This window comes from Crinia signifera, chromosome 11 (assembly GCF_055691185.1).
Source record: "Crinia signifera chromosome 11, ASM5569118v1, whole genome shotgun sequence".
In the NCBI taxonomy this organism is placed as follows: domain Eukaryota; kingdom Metazoa; phylum Chordata; class Amphibia; order Anura; family Myobatrachidae; genus Crinia; species Crinia signifera.
The window spans coordinates 119607779-119628967 of NC_139227.1; the positions used below are offsets into that span (position 1 = coordinate 119607779).

The 21189-nt window shown below is 43.9% G+C and overlaps 1 protein-coding gene across 1 annotated transcript; it reads right to left on the minus strand.

Annotated features, from left to right (window-relative positions):
* Positions 1–11670: 11670 nt before the first annotated feature.
* On the minus strand, positions 11671–18246 carry FGF4 (fibroblast growth factor 4). Its single transcript, XM_083165599.1, has 3 exons — positions 17949–18246; positions 14051–14154; positions 11671–11854 (listed from the first exon to the last, which is right to left on the minus strand). Exons 1-3 carry the CDS (start codon positions 18244–18246, stop codon positions 11678–11680), a joined length of 579 nt encoding a protein of 192 aa, XP_083021725.1. The 3' UTR covers positions 11671–11677.
* Positions 18247–21189: the final 2943 nt, after the last annotated feature.

Consider the following 21189-nt stretch of genomic DNA (forward strand, 5'->3'; position numbering starts at 1 on the left):
TCTGTTGGTTATCAGCAATGAAATATTGCTACTGCTGGGGGATGGTTTAATTTTTTTTATAGTCATCAAATTATTTGATGTTTCTTTAATGGTGCCTATTACTGCTGGTGATTAGACCTGTTAAATTGCCGTGATACCTGGCTGTTTAAAGACTTTTGTGGTTGTGCCCAGTTCTAAAAGGAAATGTAACGTGAGTGTGGGTTGAAGTAAAATATAAGAGTGAACCCGTGTTGCTACAATTATCCAGTGCATGGGTGTCTAGGGAGTGAAGTTATCCCTTCCCCACAGAAAGCACTTTCAGTTTTGAATTTCCCGGCAGTACTGGCAGCGCAGTGAATAAATTAGCTGACGTCACTCAGCTTACACCCGTACCTCCGGCACAGCGCTGACATTACTAATCTCTGTCATTAGTACGGTGTCAGTGTATATAATCACACAGCGCCCCCCACCCCTCCATCCCCACCCCCATGTATAACATAAAAACAACACTAATTACACTTACACAAAATAATTTCAGTTGCGAGCAGGAGTCGGCCATCTTGGTACACCAGAGAGAAGCCACTCTGTGTACTCCCCCAGCTGATAACGTCTGCGGCTGCGCAACAAGTTGATAACTCCTATCTCTATAATGGGGGACGTTTCACTAAATTATAAAAAAACTGTACCTATCCGAAAATCCTCAACCCCAAAAGGCACTCCACTGGGACAATATCTACCCAATAAAACAAACCCCAAGTCTCAAGTGTTCCTCTACCCCGAGTTATGCCTTCCCAAAAAAACCCTCATAGACTAACATGGGTGACAAGTTGTCATTTCGCAAGTCTCAGGAAAAAACTGGCAGTTGGAAGTTTAGATCGCTCCCAATTGGTCATTTTTTTATATTTCGCCCTGAAATTTGGCATGCAGCACCGGTTGACGATTCTACACGTACATGCCAAATTTCAGCTCAGTACGCCCAGTCACTTTTGAGGTGCAGTCCCTCAAACACCATGCCCCCATCCGAAAAGTTCCCTATGGGAAAAATCCGTTCGTTGGATTCAGCCTTAATATAAGGGCACTACCGTGCCCTTATAATATATATATATATATATATATATATATATATTATTATATATATAGATATATATATATTTTTTTTGTTTGTTTTTGCCCCATACACACTGTTTGATTTGGTCTATTTTTCTATGTGACTTATATATATATATATATATATATATATATATATATATATATATACATACATATAAGCAAAATCAAATCGAAATCGAATGGACATAGAACGGTTTTTCAGCGGCATTCGATGCAGATTCTATGCGTGGCCCTGCGACATAGAAAAATAGACTGCGCAGGCAAGAATGCATAGTACAGATCTGTACCATATAGTCCGAATCCAATGTGTTTTGCTTGTTCCCGATCTCCTGTTTTGTGCAATCTCTCGTGTGCAATCTGGTTGGATGGAATCATTGGTGAACAGCTGAACTGCTCCAGTATATTGACTTCTATGTATGTAGCCACTACAGTATTGCTTTTGCTGAATGTTTTCAGCCATTGCCTTGATGGTATATACGTCATCTCTAAGTCTTAAGCCCCATACACACGATCCTGGCCTGCTGCTAGTATAGTTAACGATATCGGCCGTGCGTGACCGATGTTGAGTGTACACACTAAGCGATATTAGTAAACGATATCGTTCAGTAACTTCACCAGGACCCGCAGGATAGACTGGTTGTTGGCTATATAGCCAAATTGACTTTTAGTCGAGAGAGGGGTTGTTAACAATATTGAGTGCACACACTAGAGGATACATATCGCTCAGAAAGGGCTTTCTTGACATCACAGCTTCATTGTACAACGAGTCAATAAGAAGATGGGTCGTTTTCACATAAGCTTAGGATTTAGGCTTGAGCAGAATGGATTAATGAGGCTTTGCACTTCATTATCACCCAATAAGAATGATTTATCCTGAATGGTCCAGTGCATGTCAAACAGACTAATACACTGTGTACTGTGCAGATTAATGCACCTCAGTGATTTGTCTTTAGGTCCAAGAATAACAGAGTCCTTACTAATCTTACATACAGCTGCTATTAGCTTTGTGTTATTGAACAGTAGGCTGACCAGTCTTACAAAGCTGAAAGAAGTCCTCCAGTTATATGCTGGACATGGGTCTAAATCCGTGACGTCCGAAAAATGATGCAAATACTCTGTTTGTTCATTTACGATTCAAATATTAGTTCTCTGTTTAAACCAAATGTACTAATGGGTCAGTGGCGGAATTTGTGGGTGGTGAGCCCAAAAAATTAAATTTGGGCCCCTCCACCCCAGCCCAAATTCACAAAATGCAACATGGCAGGGGGTGACAAGGAGAGGCAGAGAGGGACAGAGGGAGGCAGAGGGTGACAGGAAGAGGCAGGAGGAGGAAATACACTATGTGGAAGAAAGTCATTGGTCACCCTGGTTTAACTCTGAAATAATGGAATCTTCCTGACAAGGTGACTATGGACTCTTCCTACATGTATAAATATGGAAGCAAGCGTCGTAGCAGATCATTTGCTGATAAAATGACGGACAGGAAACGCACTCGGTTATCATGGTTGAGCTGCGGCTCACAAGCTTATGATCAGAAACACCAATACACGACAGAGACTTTGTTGGTGTAAGGAGCGGAAAAACTGGACGGTGGAGCGATGGAAACAAGTTCTATGGAGCGATGAATCACGCATCACATTGTTTCGATCAGATGGGAGAGTGTGGGTATAGCGATTGCCCGGAGAACGCCTGTTACCCGAATGTGTAGTGCCAACAGTAAAATTTGGAGGTGAAGGCATCATGTTCTGGGGTTGTTTCTGCTGGCAAGGCGTGGGCCCACTCGTACAGGTGCATGGGAACATGACATCGGTGACCTACCAAGATATTCTGAATAACTCCATGTTACCTACGTTGTGGCGTTTCTATGGGAACGACGATTGTGTGTTCCAGAACGACAATGCGACATGTCATGTTTCGAGGGCTACAATGGAGTGGTCTGACGCAAAGCCCTGATTTGAACCCCATAGAACATCTGTGGGACGCACTTGAGCGCAGGTTGCGGTCGCAATCGCCTCGCCCATCTGCACTACCACAGCTGGTGACTGTACTGCAGGAGGAATGGCACAATATCACACTATGTGCTACCACCACGAGTAGCTGCTGTTATTTCTGCAGAAGGTGGACCTACCCCTATTGATTGTAAATAAACGCATGGTTTCCATTGACATGTGGTGTCCAATGAGTTTCTTCCATGTAGTGTATGTGACAGGGGAAAGCATGGGTGACAGGAAGACAGAGTGACAGAGGCCACAGTGGGCCACCATATAAATGTTAAAGGGAAAACCTGCGCAGACAAGAGGCAGAGCCACGGACCCAATATTGGTTCGTGATACATTCAGCGAGCGGGATCCCACCGTTCATTATACTGGCGTCGGCATCCCAAATACCAACAGGTGCCGGATTCCTTACTGCTGAGATTCTGAATGTAGGTATGCTGGGGCAGGTTATGGTTAGGCCGGAGAAGGGGGGGGGGGGGATAAGATTAGGCTCTAGGGGGGGGACTTAGGGATGTGGGGGGTGGAAGGTTGGCGGGGGGGGGGGGGTTTGCAGTGGGAGGCTAAGTATACTTCTGACCCCTGTTGAGATTCCCTCCATCGGCATGGCGTGTCGATATTCTGGTCATCCGTATGTATCGCCTTGCTTTCTAGGCCCCTTTAATTGGTCTCTCCACAACCCCATCATGGTGCCCCTTTGTGCAGCAAATTTAGGAGTCGATTCAGACCTCTTTGTTCGAATTCGGCCCCATGTTCGGTGGTGGGGTGGTGGGGTTTAGCGCATTGGCATACGCAAAACCCGGGAGCAAACGTCTTCGGTGAGGTTGACACTCGCAAAGCCAGAAGGGGAACGCCGACATTTTATGGGCAGCCCCATAAAACCACTGGGTGTCCTCTTGTGATGCCTGCTCAGGATGGGGGGGGCGATGACTGACATCACCCGCCCCCTTTTCGGTGATCTGCTTGCTGCCAGAAGGAAAGTCAGTGTAGACTGACGTTTATTACTGAAGAGGATGGTGTGTGACCATCTAACGATTTCAGTCCCTTTCAGCCGCATTCGAGGGGATGTTTTAGGGCACATTGCATGCTGGCACAGATGTTCGGCCGGGCGGCATTTACATGTTCTCTAACCTACGGACATATATTCCGCTTAGCCATAGCTGTGGTACAAGCACTTGGATCGTGTTTGTTCTATTCTCTTAGTACGGCAGCGTAATAATTCTCCCAGTGCTTTTGCATTATTTATGAGTGTGTACAGTACACAGTAGCCATTGTGTCATTACACTGTGTCATGTACAGTACACAGTAGCCATTGTGTCATTACACTGTGTCATGTACAGTACACAGTAGCCATTGTGTCATGACCGCACTGATCATTGTCCTCAGCCATGCTCTCCCAATGCCCATTTCACATAGTATCCTCAGGTTAACGAAAGTGATGTTAATGTTGACAGCAATTAACAAATGTACTTTATAAACTACCTGCTAATCGCGTTACCTCTGAAGTACAAATGAGGAACTGTCCTGAGCCTCGGGGCATCCTGGAGGCGTCATTTCTAAAGCGTTGCCCTTTTTGTAAAGGCCAGTGTATTCCTATCGGTCAATATGTACACTCGCACGTGCTATGCCACTGCTGGGAACTGGTTTAAACGTTTAGTGTAGTGTTAAATACATGATCAAGAGTCTTTACTTTACCTCCCCAGTTTCTCCTGTCACTGTATACAGTCAGTGCCCTTTCCTCTAACCAGCCGTACATCTCCTAACATCTTACACTGAATTCCAGTGATGTCATTTACTATAAATGACATACTGTAGTGCAAGGTGATACTCGGAGGAGAGACAAAAAGCTGTAGAATATAGTAATACTCTGTGACCAATGCGATCCAAGACTATAAATATGACAATAATGAAGGAAATGTCTTATCCAAATACATTTGGGTGAGTTATTTTAGTTTCTGTGCAGAGTAAATACTGGTGGCTTTATTTTTACACTGCAATTTAGATTTCTGTTTGAACACTCCCCACCCAAATGTAACTCTCTCTGCACATGTTACATCTGGCCCACCTGCACTGCAGCATGGTTTTGTCCATTAAAGAAGGAGTTTGCTATTGCAAACAAACCAGAATTGGGTTCATTGTTTGATAAATAGACCCCAAAATATCAACCATGATATAAGCGTGATGCTGTGGCAAAGTAAAATACATTGAAATGCAAAACTGTGAAGAGCAACCTCCTTATACGGGGCCTTATTCTAGTTCACTCTTAGAGGCAAATTCCTTCTCAGATGGACAAAACCATGTTCACTGCAGGGGGGCAGATGTAACAGGTGCAGAGATAATTAGATTTGGATGTGCTATTTTGTTTCTGTGCAAGGAAAATACTGGCTGCTTTATTTTTACACTGCAATATAGATCTCACTTTGAAGAAAAACCTCACCCAAATCTAATTCTCTCTGCACCTGTTACATCTGCCCCCCCGCAGTGCACATGGTTTTGTCCATTTGAGAAGGAATTTGCCTCTAAGAGTGAACTAGAATAAGGCCCACAGTTCCTCAAAACTTAGTTTACCTTCTTGTGTTGAAATGTAAACATGTCACGTCGTCATCCGCAAGCGGCCCTTTGTCTGCATTTCACCTGTGTCTAACTATCGCTATTTACAAACACGACAAACCATACATACATCATTCTGTATGTGCAATCACTGTCACCGTCCTACCACTGAGATCCCTGACCTCTTCCCACCCACTAAACAGCAGTGATATGCCACCATTTAAAAAATGAAAGCCGACACCCCCTCCCCGTCCCCTAATCGTCAGAAGACTGTCAATCACTGACAGCCTGCTGCCGTCCTGCTTCTGACATCGCTGGACCCAGAATGGGTCCTGTGCATGCACAAAGAACATCGGTGCTGAGTGCATGATCGGGTAGGAACGACCGCACCTAAGTGACCCCTAATGTGTTGTCATGTTGCACAGCTGCACACATCACAGAGAACTTACCCAATGTTGCAGAGCTGCACACATCACAGAGAACTTACCCAATGTGGCACAGCTGCACACATCACAGATAACTGACCTAATTTTGCACAGCTGCACACATCACAGAGAACTTACCCAATGTTGCACAGCTGCACACATCACAGAGAACTTACCCAATGTTGCACAGCTGCACACATCACAGAGAACTTACCCAATGTTGCACAGCTGCACACATCACAGAGAACTTACCCAATGTTGCACAGCTGCACACATCACAGAGAACTTACCCAATGTTGCACAGCTGCACACATCACAGAGAACTTACCCAATGTTGCACAGCTGCACACATCACAGAGAACTTACCCAATGTTGCACAGCTGCACACAACCACAGAGAACTTACTCAATGTTGCACAGCTGCACACATCACAGAGAACTTACCCAATGTTGCACAGCTGCACAGAGAACTTACCCAATGTTGCACAGCTGCACACATCACAGAGAACTTACCCAATGTTGCACAGCTGCACACATCACAGAGAACTGACCCAATGTTGCACAGCTGCACACATCACAGAGAACTTACCCAATGTTGCACAGCTGCACACAACCACAGAGAACTTACTCAATGTTGCACAGCTGCACACATCACAGAGAACTTACCCAATGTTGCACAGCTGCACACATCACAGAGAACTGACCCAATGTTGCACAGCTTTCCAAAAGTTTCTCCAGCACTCTATGCCCATTGCAATTAATAGAATTTCCTCAAATTTAGCCATGTTATTTTATCTAAACTTTTGTTATTTTTTATATGCCAAGTTTTACAACACAACTCTTTATTAATAAACCCCCAAATATCCTTTAAAGCAGGTGAAAGCACCATTACGGAAGTATTACCCTTGTCAGTGCAAGTGTATAGTATATTTTGTGTTGTCTTGAAGACTATTCACCCTTTGAGTGCCAACAGCTCTGTGAGCGATGCTGAAAATATCCGCTAAAAATGCCAGCGTTGCTCACATTTGTTATATAAATTCCAATAAAAAAATGTGTAAAAAAAAAAAGATGATATTTCCTATATAAGGTGACATTACAGGTCATGATGAGGAATACAAATGTTTGCTTGGCAATTTTCACACCTAATTTGACAGATTCCCCTGGCACTCAAAGGGTTAAGAGTAAACGCCCCTCCCAACCACCGTCACCAATAACAACAGCGTCAACACATCCCACATCGCATCCAGTAGCGTTTGCCTTCTAGGCTATTTGCCCTCATAGTAAGCATTACTTCTGTGTGACACTTATAAACGTGACCATTAACACTTTTGCACGGGGACAAAGAACAGGATGCCACCTAGTTTGCATATACACGAGTAGATTAAACAACATTTACAAGGCAGACTTCATAGGATCTTTTGCAGCGCCAGATCGCTTTATGGACGGGGGCTATTTTTGTCCCCGCGAGGAATGCTTTAATCACCGAATGAAGACACACATACAGTGTAAACACGTATCTGTTTATTATGCATTCAGTTGTGCACAGCACATACATCACAAGAAGACCTGTATAAAACTACAGACATATCATGGAACATTGTAAACTGCTTTTTATTTTTTCCCTTTGAAGGGTTAATACCGTCGATGCAATGCCTTTCAGCGATAATAACCTGCAAATAATAACCTTTAATAGCTTTGGCAGCACGGCCATTTATCTATAAACTCTGCCCAACATATAGGACTTCCAAAAAGTTTGAGACATTAACATCAGTGTCCGCTCCAAACTTAGTGGTCGGGAAAGGGAAGAGTTAAACGGTCAGTTGAATGGTTCAGTGAGGTCCCCCCCAGAAGGGTGGTGTCCACACACAATGGACCTGATTCAGACCAGCTGGCGGGGCTGCGAGTGTTCGGAGCACGGTAAGCAGGTCAATGCCGCCCCGTCAGCCTTTCCCCCTCGCCCCTGTGCAAACACATTTGCAGCCGTGCAGACAGGGGAAAAGCCATTCGGAGATATTTAGCATCAACTGGATTCCTCCCGCTCGCAGCTGCCGATTCAGTCTGATTAGGCGGCTACGAAGGCTGTGGGGAGAAGGAGGCAGCAGCCCTCCCTCCCAACGGCCGAGCAACGCCTGCGTTTCCCAGGGCACGCCCGTAAACGCTGGTGTTCCGCCCCCAAGCACCCGGCAGCTGTCAATCACCTTGTGTACAGCCAGCAAAGGCCAGGGCTGGATCAGCCCCAATGTGTACCTGTGCATTCTAGAAACCAAGTGATTAGTATTAAATCTGAATCTAAGGGGTAAATTTACTAACGGTCCTGAACATGAAAAGAGGTGCTGTTGCCGATAACAACCAATTAGATCCTGTCTGTCAATTTCTAGGATTCAAAAGAGAAATGATAGACAGAATCTGGTTGCTATAGGCAACATGACCTCTTTTTTTAAAATAAATTTTACCCCTAAATGTGATATCGGACAGGGATGGTTATCTGCCTATGGCAGGCATATCCAAACTGCGGCCCTCCAGCTGTTGTGAAACTACAAGTCCCATCATGCCTTGCCACAGTTTTGCTATTAGGGAATGCTAAAACTATGGCAAGGCATGCTGGGATGTGTAGTTTCACAACAGCTGGAGGGCTGCAGTTTGGACATGCCTGGCCCATGGGAAGCACTTGGCTAAATATTGCTTCAAATAGGTTTAAGCAGCAGCGTCACAAACTAAAATGTCACTATCGGAAGGAAGAGTTAATAAGGAATGTAAGTAAGAATTAAAGTAGCTTGTTGTCAGTATACATCCTGGTATAGTTGTCAGTGATATACAATATTTCAAATCATAAACCAAACCATTCAGGATTGAGAAGGATTACAAAGGTATTCTCGAACCGGTAGCAATTTAAAGGAATCGGGTTTTTTTTATGGACACACCAGTCCCTAATAACAGGCTGTACATTTGCACAGTATATAATGAAAAATATAAGGTTACTTCATGACCATAAAGTGCAGTCGGACAGCTGCCTGCAAATATTTTCACCATGATTATCCTTTACTAAAAGTAAGTCGCTGGGTAAAGATAGCTGAAACGTGACGAGGCTGAAATAGTCTGCACCAGATCCATTCTACACATATGGGGAAATAGAGGTCCGAGAGGCGAGGGGACAAGAGAACAAGTCCTAGGGTGAAATAGTGAGGTAGACGTGTAATCGCTTTAGTGGGAATGAACATTAGGAATCAGCAGAAATTCTTCTCTTGAAAAGATACTTTGTCCTCCACAGACACCAGTGGCAGGTTGGATCCCGAGGGTGGATCCCAATGTTTATAACCAATTATACAGAATGACCAACAGGCAGTGGCATACCTAAATGTTTGCAGGCCCCATATTAAAAGTTTATAAGGGTTCTCATGTACCATCCATTGGTGAAAAATGTATATAGCACATGTAACTGTAACACGGTAGGGGCCCCTCTCTGCTCTGGGCCCCATAGCAGCTGCACCCCCTGCACCTATGGTAGTTACACCCTGTATATAACACATGTAACTGTGACAGGGAAGGTGGCCCCTCTCTGCTCTGGGCCCCATAGCAGCTGCACCCCCTGCACCTATGGTAGCTACACCCTGTATATAACACATGTAACTGTGACAGGGAAGGTGGCCCCTCTCAGATCTGGGCCCATAGCAGCTGCACCCCCTGCACCTATGGTAACTACACCCCTGTATATAACACATGTAATTGTGACAGGGAAGGTGGCTTCTCTCAGCTCTGGGTCCCATAGCAGCTGCACCCCCTGCACCTATGGTAGTTACACCCCTGTATATAACACATGTACCTGTGACAGGGAAGGTGGCCCCTCTCAGCTCTGGGCCCCATAGCAGCTGCACTCCCCCTGTACCTATGGTAGCTACACCCCTGTATATAACACATGTACCTGTGACAGGGAAGGTGGCCCCTCTCAGCTCTGGGCCCCATAGCAGCTGCACTCCCTGCACCTATGGTAGTTACACCCTGTATATAACACATGTAACTGTGACAGGGAAGGTGGCCCCTCTCAGCTCTGGGCCCATAGCAGCTGCACCCCCTGCACCTATGGTAGCTACACCCCTGTATATAACACATGTAACTGTGACAGGGAAGGTGGCCCCTCTCAGCTCTGGGCCCCATAGCAGCTGCACCCCCTGCACTTATGGTAGCTACACCCCTGTATATAACACATGTACCTGTGACAGGGAAGGTGGCCCCTCTCAGCTCTGGGCCCCATAGCAGCTGCACTCCCTGCACCTATGGTAGCTACACCCCTGTATATAACACATGTACCTGTGACAGGGAAGGTGGCCCCTCTCAGCTCTGGGCCCCATAGCAGCTGCACCCCCTGCACCTATGGTAACTACACCCTTGTATATAACACATGTAACTGTGACAGGGAAGGTGGCCCCTCTCAGCTCTGGGCCCATAGCAGCTGCACCCCCCCTGAACCTATGGTAGTTACACCGCTGTATATAACACATGTAACTGTGACAGGGAAGGTGGCCCCTCTCAGCTCTGGGCCCCATAGCAGCTGCACCCCCTGTACCCATGGTAGTTACACCCTTGCCTACAGGTCCAGTCCAGCGCTGAAAAACAGAAACCACCTGATACCCTTGCGTTTATCAAGAGGCATCATTGCATCCTGCTGTTTTTTTAGGTTTCTGCTAAATTTTTTTACACATATTTGACCAGATTTTATGGTTTAGTTTTTCAAAATAAGATATGCTAATCGTTAAGACTTCCTCCAACTCCAGTACACACAGTAGCACCCCAAAATCATCATTAATTCTATAGTTTCCAGTAGATAGATCTACAAGCTGCTAAGTGCTGGACACTCCGCAAATGAAGGGGTTAAGACGAGGCTCCTCAGAGACTGGCAGAGATTGACAGGCTGTAGAAGTTCAGAGTTCAACAGTGACAGATCTAAAAACAGATTTGTAGAGCCCCACTCCTGTACCGCACTTTCTGTACAAGGGGTAAGCTGACACTGGCTCAGTCTAATGGTAACTGAGTTTAGGAGTCATTATTGGTAGCTTCATCCTAACACTTGTTTCATCCTATCAGCCTTAGCCAAGAAATACTGTATGTACACACGGACTATGTGTGCAGCTTGTAAACAGTACAAAACAGTGTGGTGAGTAGCAGCTCAGCAATGGCACCGACATGTAATACCGCTGTCTTGACTCACAGCACATTGCACAGCAACACGTTGCAGACCCATCCAGCAGCTTGTGAGTTATTATCAGTGGGGGGGCTCCAGAGCTGGGGCTGCAGCACAGTCCAGAATTCAAACAGGAGAGCCACACCAACTGCCAATGAGTCCAATTAGAATAGCAGTGGGTGTGGCTTCCCCTATTAGAATTTTGAACTCTGCTGCAGCCCCCGCCCCTGGATCCGCCACTGGTTATTTCACTACATTTGCCCCACAATAAAATGAATACAATATTAAGGAAAAATACAAAAGTCAGTAACTATAAATAACCTTCCCCCCCCCCCCCTAACCATATATATACAGACTTAAATTATTAATTTAAATATGTTACATCAACTCTCGCTTTAACTATCTTCAAAGTGCACCGAGTTCTTCCCCTACCAAGGAACGCCGTCAGATCCGAGGCAGGAAGTGTGTAAGTGTCATTGTTGGGGACACTCTGTTCCCTTTTTTTGTCCTTCCGTTTTTGCTTAGAGCGATGTACATTCCGGGGTGCCTCCTTGACTCATATGCGTTGTAGTTATTTGGAAGTAGAGTCTCTTTGAATTTGCATTCATCTGTGAAATGTCTCTAGAGATAGATAGATAGATAAACAGCATGTTAAATACGTCTCTTTAAATAAAATTGTCGCTTCTAAACTGTACAAATATGTATTTATAGCGATTCGGGCGGCTTAAGGAGCACCCTTATAGAACAACTGTTTTATTTGTCACATTGTTGATCTTGGTATTACTGACGGCAATTATCTGCAAACCGTTGAGAGCCTGTGTACGAGTGACAACAGATCTATCCTATCTTCTGTTTCATCCACAATAAATGTATCAAGGTGTACTTTCTTGTAGAGACAAACACTTATCGGACCATTTCATCACACATTAATTCCCTCTGTAGTCACCTTAGACATGACCAACATACCTTATTGTGTGCTAAGTTCAAAGACGGCGCTTATTGTCCTGTGCTTGAAAGCAGTAACTACAGTGGAATGTTTTATTTTGCAAATGTTTCTATGAAATTAACTCTTTGTCATCCGCCCATTACAGAAACCGCACACTAATGACAGCGGAAATTGCATTTCTCAACAATTACCATATAATAATATAGTTAATCCGAACAAACAGAAAACAGCCGAGTTGGATACAGATTATCGCCATAAAGTATGTTTAGTCTTTAAACATAACATTCTCTTTGATCTGTGCTCTATACATTGAATTGAGTAGCAATAATTGGGGAAACAGCTCAGGATTTGGGGTCAAGAAAGCTGCCGTGTAGGAAATGCAGTTCCCACAATTGACGTTGTTTTATTTATCACCGTATATCGCAGCAGATTATAAAATATAATAGTATCCAGCGGCAATCATATAGTGCAAGGGGGAACCTGGGACTATGCATAAGGCAGCACACGCTTTCTAAGCCCACCCCTAAAATCCCATTGGTTAGTTTCACAAGTGTCTGGGGGAGGGCTTATAGTCCTGGCGGCCACACTTTGCCTGATGCACCCAGCGCTGCCGATCCCTGGGGTAACCAGCCAGTACATATAATACATAGTGCACATCAGAACATGTATGTTTATTGTTTATATGTAGTAAGCGGTTCCCCCCTGCACTATATGGCCACCGTAGCAGCAGCCGCTGCGGATAGAATCTATCAGTTGGTCTGTATGACAGTCTGTCTGTTGGTCTGTTTGTCTATCTGGCATGCAGTCAGCATCCCTGTGGTCAGGATCCTGGCAGTATTCTAACCGCCGGCACCCGGATCGCTGGTCATCCGTATGTATCCCATCCAGTGGCGGTTTTTACCTATGGGCTGCAGGACTGCAGCCCCTCCCCACTGTGCTCAGCTTTAGTGAAGTTAGTTGCAGTCAGTGAGACTGCACTGGCTTCCCTGTGACTGGCAGTGACTTCCTATTGGAAGTCAGACTTGTCTGTCACCCACAGTAAGGCAGTCCCATTGGGAGGTGTTCCCTCCCTCCTCCGTGACTGCCAGTCCGGGCTGCTATAAGCGGAGAGTTGCCTTCCTATAGAAAGCCATTCCCTGCCTTGCTATTCAGCCCAATTTGACTTTTATGGGCTGCAGCCGATGCAGTCAATTGTCAGAAGCGGACTCCCCTCCTTCGATGAGGTAGGAGCCACCGCTGATTCCATCTATCTGTCTGTTTGCTATCATACTGTATATTACTTTATCTAACTAGTTAAACCATCGCCTATCCTTCCTTTCGTCAATCTTTGAATAGGATCGGGAACTGAATTTATTTTATACAGAATAATTTACCTAGAATGGAACAGAGAATATTGCTATTCATAATTATATTTGATTTACAACATGAATTATCTACAGGGAGCTGATTCACATTTGCAGCTAAGAGTAATGAAATAACCTGGCTAGCAATGCAAGGAATGGTATGTACTTTCAAGTACGCAAGTGGTAGCTTGGAAAAACTCCACTTGTGTATTAAATGTACAACACAGCATACAAGTCCCAAGTGACAGTGGATTCAGTTTAGACGCATACCTCCTGGCTGGCCACAATTATAACCTGTGCCTAAAACATTTATTATTTTGGAATGTGCTATATTAGACTGAGACCTCATGCTGGTTTCTGGGTAGCATTATTACCTCCGTAATCTACTGCAATGTGTTTCCCTATCTCTACCCCGTCAGTCCAAATTGTTCATCACAGGCCGCAAGAGCTACTTATAAATGTTCCTGACACAAGACAGTCATTGATGCACTTCTACTCATATTTTGATAAAGAGTCGGTGAAACTTACTGATCCATACAGCTTTCCTTTTGCATTCATGGCAACAAATAGCGCACTCTTAACGCCGTACAGGCTCACCACTCCCACTTCCACTGGCGAGATTTCCAGCAAACCTAAAACATAAGCACCATTGTTATTATCATTTGCTCGTTGTTGATCAGTCACCCTTTACCCTCTTTCCCCTTCATTCAGCATTTTTTCGCTTGATTCGCCACCCATTTTGGCAATAGGAATAATTCACCTGTACGCCCCCTGGGAGTGTATAGTTTGCTGTTTAAAAATAAAAAATAAAACATATCCCACTCATCCTCAGAAAGCACTTGGAATCAACGCTCGTTGAGACAGGTGGATTTAGAGAAATGATTGGTGCATATGTGCAAGGACAGCCCTGAAAATATGGCAGACATGGGGCAACCACTCTTGGTGCCAGCGATAAAAATACGGCACACATGGGGCAGCTGTTATTGATGCCAGCAAACGTCATCTGTTCCCAGGTGTTTAATGGCACTATGCAGGAAAACTAACATGGGCAATAGGGGTTTTTGGTCTAGCCTGCAGAACAAACTGGCTGGTCCTTATTTTCCCCCTCACAAATTACATTTACAATAAATCCATTTATTTAAATAAGCCCTAAGAAATGTAGCAAGCTTTGCAGGGTAAATAAAATGGACATACATAACTACATTATTAATCCTTTATAAAGTGCAGTGCATAAGGGAGAGTTACAATGGTGTGCGCTGAAATGAAAGAAGCTGTATGTCACTTTTATGACATCACTCTACATCTGCAAGATGCCAATCATATTGAGTCATCAATGACTAACAGCACACACTAATCACAGACATACAGTACTTTGCAGGTTCTAAGCACAATTTGCAGGAGGTGTTTGTTATAGTTTGGGCTTATTGTTGTGGAATTTCTGATTGGACAGGTGCATTATATAATTAGCATAGTATTGTGCTGCCTCTACCTTAAAGCATTGCATTTTTTGGTTTAATACACGTATTTAGGCAGTTAAGTAACAAACTAAACGGAAACTTTTAAAGATGGTTCAACTGGATTTCCATGACATCATTTTATACCTCGTCTGCATCATTTGAGACCCACATGATCAGATTTATTTTATTATACTTCCAAAGCCACCAAGTCTGCATAGCTCTAAGCTCACAGTAGCATCTCATGTGCCGGGTTGCTAGACCTGCCCATGCACTTCTCTGTTGTATTATAGTCTGCTACGGAGACTCTGATCTGCCAATCTACCTGGCAGCATGGTTAGTGATGTCATCAATGGGTAGGTGATCACATCAATAACATCGTTGTAATGGTGGTAATTAACAGCAAATTTAAGTATGAACCATGTTAGAAGGAAACTAAATATCTCATTTATTTTTAGCATGATTTTTCCCCTTTTGTTGTCAACTCTGCGTGTAAGACTGAGATTTATTGCACTGTTTGATAAATCTCATTATAATGCAGCCGTCCTACTAATGACTCATTGGCAGCGCTGCGCTGCGCTATGCTTCGCTGCTCGTTACCACAAACTAAATGTGAAGATTTCATATATCAAATAGCTTTTCTTTCTAGGCATAAATGACTTGATAATAATGAGGGTTCTGTATTTAAATGTCTACTAGATATCAGACACAGCACCTTGGTGTGATGTCATTTACAGCACTCTGTGTTCCGGACATGGGCCCTTATTCTGGTTCACTCGCAAAGGCACATTCCTTCTCAAATGGACAAAACCATGTGCACTGCAGGGGGGCAGATGTAACATGTGCAGAGAGAGTTATATTTGGGTGAGTTATTTTGTTTCTGTGCAGGGTAAATACTGACTGCTTTATTTGTACACTGCAATATAGATCTCACTTTGTAGTAAAACACCACCAAATCTAATTCTCTCTGCACATGTTACATCTGCCCCACCTGCAATGCACATGGTTTTGTCCATTTCAGAAGGAGTATGCCTTTGCGAGTGAACCAGAATAAGGGTCTTGATCTGACAACACGATTGAGCCAATCAGATTACATCAATATTAAGATGCAACAATTCCCACTACAATTTGGGTGTTTATATCAATCTAAATTGTTGGCAAAATGAATAATAAAGTGACTTAGGAGGGGTGATTCAGGTTCACTCGCAAAGCATATTTGGTTCGCTAATGGACAAATCCATGTGCACTGCAGGTGGGGCAGATGTAACATGTGCAGAGAGAGTTAGATTTGGGTGGGGTTTTTCCTCAAAGTGAGATCTATATTGCAGTGTACAAATAAAGCAGACAGTATTTTCCCTGCACAGAAACAAAATAACTCACCCAAAATGAACTCTCTGCACATGTTACATCTGCCGCACCTGCAGTGCACATGATTTTGTCCATTAGCAAACCACTGTAAATGTGCTTTGCAAGTGAATTATTTTGAGTAGAGCGGATCATTTATACCCAAAAAGCTACCTGCCTAATCATCTGTATCCGCTTGTAGCTAACGTAACTGCAGGTTTGACTGAGTGGCATTTGTCATGCTGTCCCATCCTAAATCCTATTGTTTGAATTGAGTATGGAGTGGTGTTAGAGGGCAGGGGGTTAAGTCACCAACAGATGCTATTCTGTAAAACATAGAGATTTAACGCTGCTATTGTGGTGCACACAGTTCTAACTTGAAGTGTACAGCAGTCACTTTATATCATGTCATTGTTTTCATTTGCAATTAATGATAGTGTAAATGGCCAATGGACTAAAGGGTTAGAATGATAGTTTGGAGTCAAAACTAGATAGATAGATAGATAGATAGATAGATAGATAGATAGATAGATAGGTAGGTTAATTGGCTCACAACAATATTAACCCTAGAATTAATGTGCTAGAGAATAGATTGTAAGCTCCACTGGGACAGGGAGTGATGTGAATGTTTAAATATTCTCTGCTGTACATTTCTGCGGAATACGTGTGCGCTATATAAATAACGGTTATGACACAACAAAAGGGCTTCGATGCCTGAAATGTCGTCTGTCTACTGTAAACACTGTTGTTGTGCCATTTGTGGATTATAAAAACTGAAGAGTGCCGCCAGGTTGAACATGTATCTATTCCAAGTGTATTGGATGGCACCATGGCTGCTGATATTGTTGTGCAAGTGACGGGCATCCTCAAGTATATATATATATATATATATATATATATATATGTACACAAATGTTTAAGTTATTTGCATATTTGTTGATCAGGAACACATGAATAAACATTTCAATTACTATTATTCCAACTCTTGATGCTTTCATGCAAATACTGTTCTTTCTTATATGAAATCTGTGCACTTGTCGCTGTAGTTCTATAGGGAGTCAGTGACGCCTTTCCTCACCATGCTCCCTGCAGATCACCAGCTTTAAGTGACAACTGTTATCTGACTCCCAGTAGCCCTGTCTGCCAGTGACATATATGCTGAAATACTGCACCTGACATCAACTTGTGTTTTAAGAATTCTCTCTCTCTGACAGAACAAGGATCTGTGCACATTTCTGAAGTGAGTGATTATCGCGGACTCTAAAGCCTCGATTAGTTCCTCTTGAAAAATCCAAATAAATACAAACTTCCCTGGAACTCACCCCACTTCTTTCTATACCCCCCTTTTTTTTTTAAAGAAACATCATTGAATGGTTTAGGCAAGATCACAGTTTAGCTGACACTAATCCAGCCGCACAGACTTGCCCTATGAAGCAGAACGCAAGCCCGTCTCAGCTTTTTTTAAGTGTCACCGCTTCATTTAATCGTTTCCGAAGAACTATAACGTGAACTCGGGGGATTTTCCTTCAAGTCTAGAAGAAGCAATGGGGAAATCAAGGGTTTTAATCTGTCTGACCCGGTCAACTTTAGACTTCGGTCAAAAAATGAAAACAAAAATAAAGACTTACTGTATCGATTCTCATTGTGCATTCCATTTATTTTGCCATCTGGTAAAACTTGAATATGAAATCCAATGCCCACGTTGCAGTAAAGGTGTCGCAATCTTTTGATGCCCAGCAAATAGTCACTTTCCCGACTCGTGTCTCTTCTTTCTCCGGGGATCCTTCCCATTGATCTAGAGAAAAGGCTCTCCCAGCGATGGTCCAGGGTGCCGTTTCGCGGGGGTGACAGCAGCGGTAAACAGTGCACCATGCCCGAAACCAGGACCAAGAGCAGGATTGGCACAAGGGGCGATTGAACAGTCATCCTGATCAACGTGGGCACACGTGGTTTAAGGAGTCAATTGCTCTAAAAATACCTCAACTCCAGCTCCACTTATAGTTAGATCAAAGAAACCAAATGCTTAGCTCAAAGGAGGTGTGGTTTTGTTAGTTTGCATGGGGTCTTCTCTCAAAGGGGGGTTGACTCAAGCAAAGTTTATCTGAACTTGATCCCAACTTGCCTTTAGCTGATGGAGACTTGTCTGAAGTGTTGATTTTCTTCAACAGCTCAGCCATAGCAGTTTACCCCACTCCTCGATATTTATATCCACAGCCACCAGAGGCTGACAGACCAGGCACTGCACTGAGCGGAGACACGGAGAGAATGAGGAGTCTAGGGTCAGCGTACTGAAGACCTGCAGGAAATCTTCATTTTATTTATAGCCGTCCTGTAGATATAGCAACATATTACAGTAACATATGCAACAAGGGAAAGCGCTGGAGGGGTCTTTTTTTTTTTTGTAATTATCGGCATCTGAGATAAATAAAAAACAATTAATAATAATAAAAGAAAAATAGTTTAGAGCAATAAATAATTTTCTTTTTATTTGCATTTCTAGAGCATTAAGTTCATGAACATTGGGCCCCATGTGTGACTCAGACCCGTTCGCTAGTCTGCGTTTGTTCGTAGCTTAGTGAACTGGGAAACGCCTCCCGCTGGTGGACCGAATGACACCCCCCCCCTCCGTGCGCGGGAATTGCTGCATTTGCATGTGAGGGGATGTGTGCGCATGCCGCCCCCCCTGCAATGCGATTGCAACGTTTTGCAATGATATCGCGATCCTGAGAACGCGAAGTCAGATGGCGGGTCGCTAGGGTTCAGGGTTGCAGTGGCTGTGTAGAAGTCATGCATCTGCCGTGGCCCGGGTACTCCTGCCTTGTTCGGGCAATGCCCCCCCCTCACATTTTCCTGAAGGTGACCAGTTTAGGGGGTGAGGGATGTGCACTGCTCCATGCATGCATGCACAATTTGCCGGTTATCTCTTAATAGTGATTTTTTGGTAATGTGCATCCCAACCTGAATCAGCCCCAGTGTTACAGAATCAGGGGTGTAATAACTGACACTCAAGAGGAAATTTTATAGGATGAGAGATTCAGAAAGTGAGAGATTTGGTAAGAAATCTCAGTTTTTTTAAAGCGGCAATCATTTACACTGCAAAACCAGTTTGATGTTGCAGTGTAAATGATTGCCGCTTCAAAAAAAAAAAAAAAACTGGAGATTTCTTACCCAATCTCTCACTTTCTGAATCTCTCGTCCTATCACATATCACCCTCATGCTTTGAATGGACGCAGAGTAAAATGGGCCGGTAACTTTTAAACTGAAATGCGAGAAGTATAAACAGTCATACACACCGACCGCAGCGCATTGTCATTAATATATGGCCTCAGTAAACATTTATGGTTTCGCTTGACTCATCCTCATCAGACACAATCCACACATATGTGTTTTAGAGCCGTCTGCCATGGGACTAGAATGGGCTACCTTGCCTTAAGCAATATTGCTGAATTTCTAGGTGTGAAAACCTGGGGTCTTCCCCTAATCCTCCCAAACATTACAGTATCTGAGGATGTAGGGGGAAATTTACTAAGATGGGAGTTTTATTTCACATGGGATGTTGCTATCGGCAACCAATCACATACCCTCCAACACGACCCATTCCATTAGGTACAAAACGCTCTGTTCCTGGACCTACCTGCCAGTGGCAGTTACAGATGTGAGCCTGCAGCACAGTCCAATATTCAAAAAGGGGAGCCACACCTGCTGCCACCCCAAACATCACAGAGAGTTGATGTGACCCCCCCTCTTTGAATATTGGACTGTGCTGCAGGCTCACCTCTGTAACTGGCACTGGCAGGGAAGTCCAGGAACAGAGCATTTTATACCTAATGGAATGGGTCATGTTGGAGGGTATGCAATCAGATACTGGGCCAAATGCACTAAGCTTCAAAAGTGATAAAATGGAGAGTGATGAACCACCAGCCAATCAGCTCCTACCTGCCATGTCACAGACTCTGTTTGAAAAATGTCAGGCAGGAGCTGATTGGTTGGTTGTTTATTTCCATTTTATCACTTTTGAAGCTTAGTTCATCTGCCCAATTATCTATCATCTTCTAGAAGGTGCTAAATAAATAAGAAGTACATTCTGATTGGTTGCCTATAGCGACATTCCATGTGAAATAGAATTCCCATCTTAGTAAATCCCCCCCCCCCCCCCCCCCCTCACTGTGCAAACCCATGTACTTTGGTAGAAATCTAAACATTTGCAAAAATCGAGGGGGATTTTTGTTAATTTTTGAAAATAATTCAGTGCTGAGATCAAAATACCTCTCCGATCAAAATGGAAGAGATGCCTTATAAGATTTTAAACCTGTTTAATATCAAAATATACAATAATCTACAACTTAGTCAGTGGATCCCAAACTGGCGGCCTGAGTCAGAGATCATTAGTGATCTCTGAAAATCGCTACTATGCGTGAGCCCTTAAACTGCGGTCTCTCCGAGACTGCAGTTTAAATATCGACGAGGAGTGGCGGCGATGGACCGTTTTGTGGAAGCAGTCCGAACAATGCATGCAAGTCCGGACCGCTGGGGGGAAGGACTGCGGCGGCTACGGTGGCGAACTGCATCTGGCTTCGCAGCCAGGGCTCAGCTGATGAAGTGATCGCACTTGAACCATGTGACCGCAAACCCGAAACCCTGCATTTTTTTCTCTATATTTCAGAATAAGAAACTTTTAGCCTATAGAGGAACCCTTATCAAAAGGTCTCTTACTCTAGGGTGCCGTGATTAAAAAAGCTGGGAACCACTAAGCTAGGCTAGGCAATTATTTTTCATATTAGTTCTGAAGTGATATATTTGTCGTACGATGTAATCTGCATATGCTAATGTGGAGGACTGCTATACTCTCTCACCCTTGTGTTTATCAG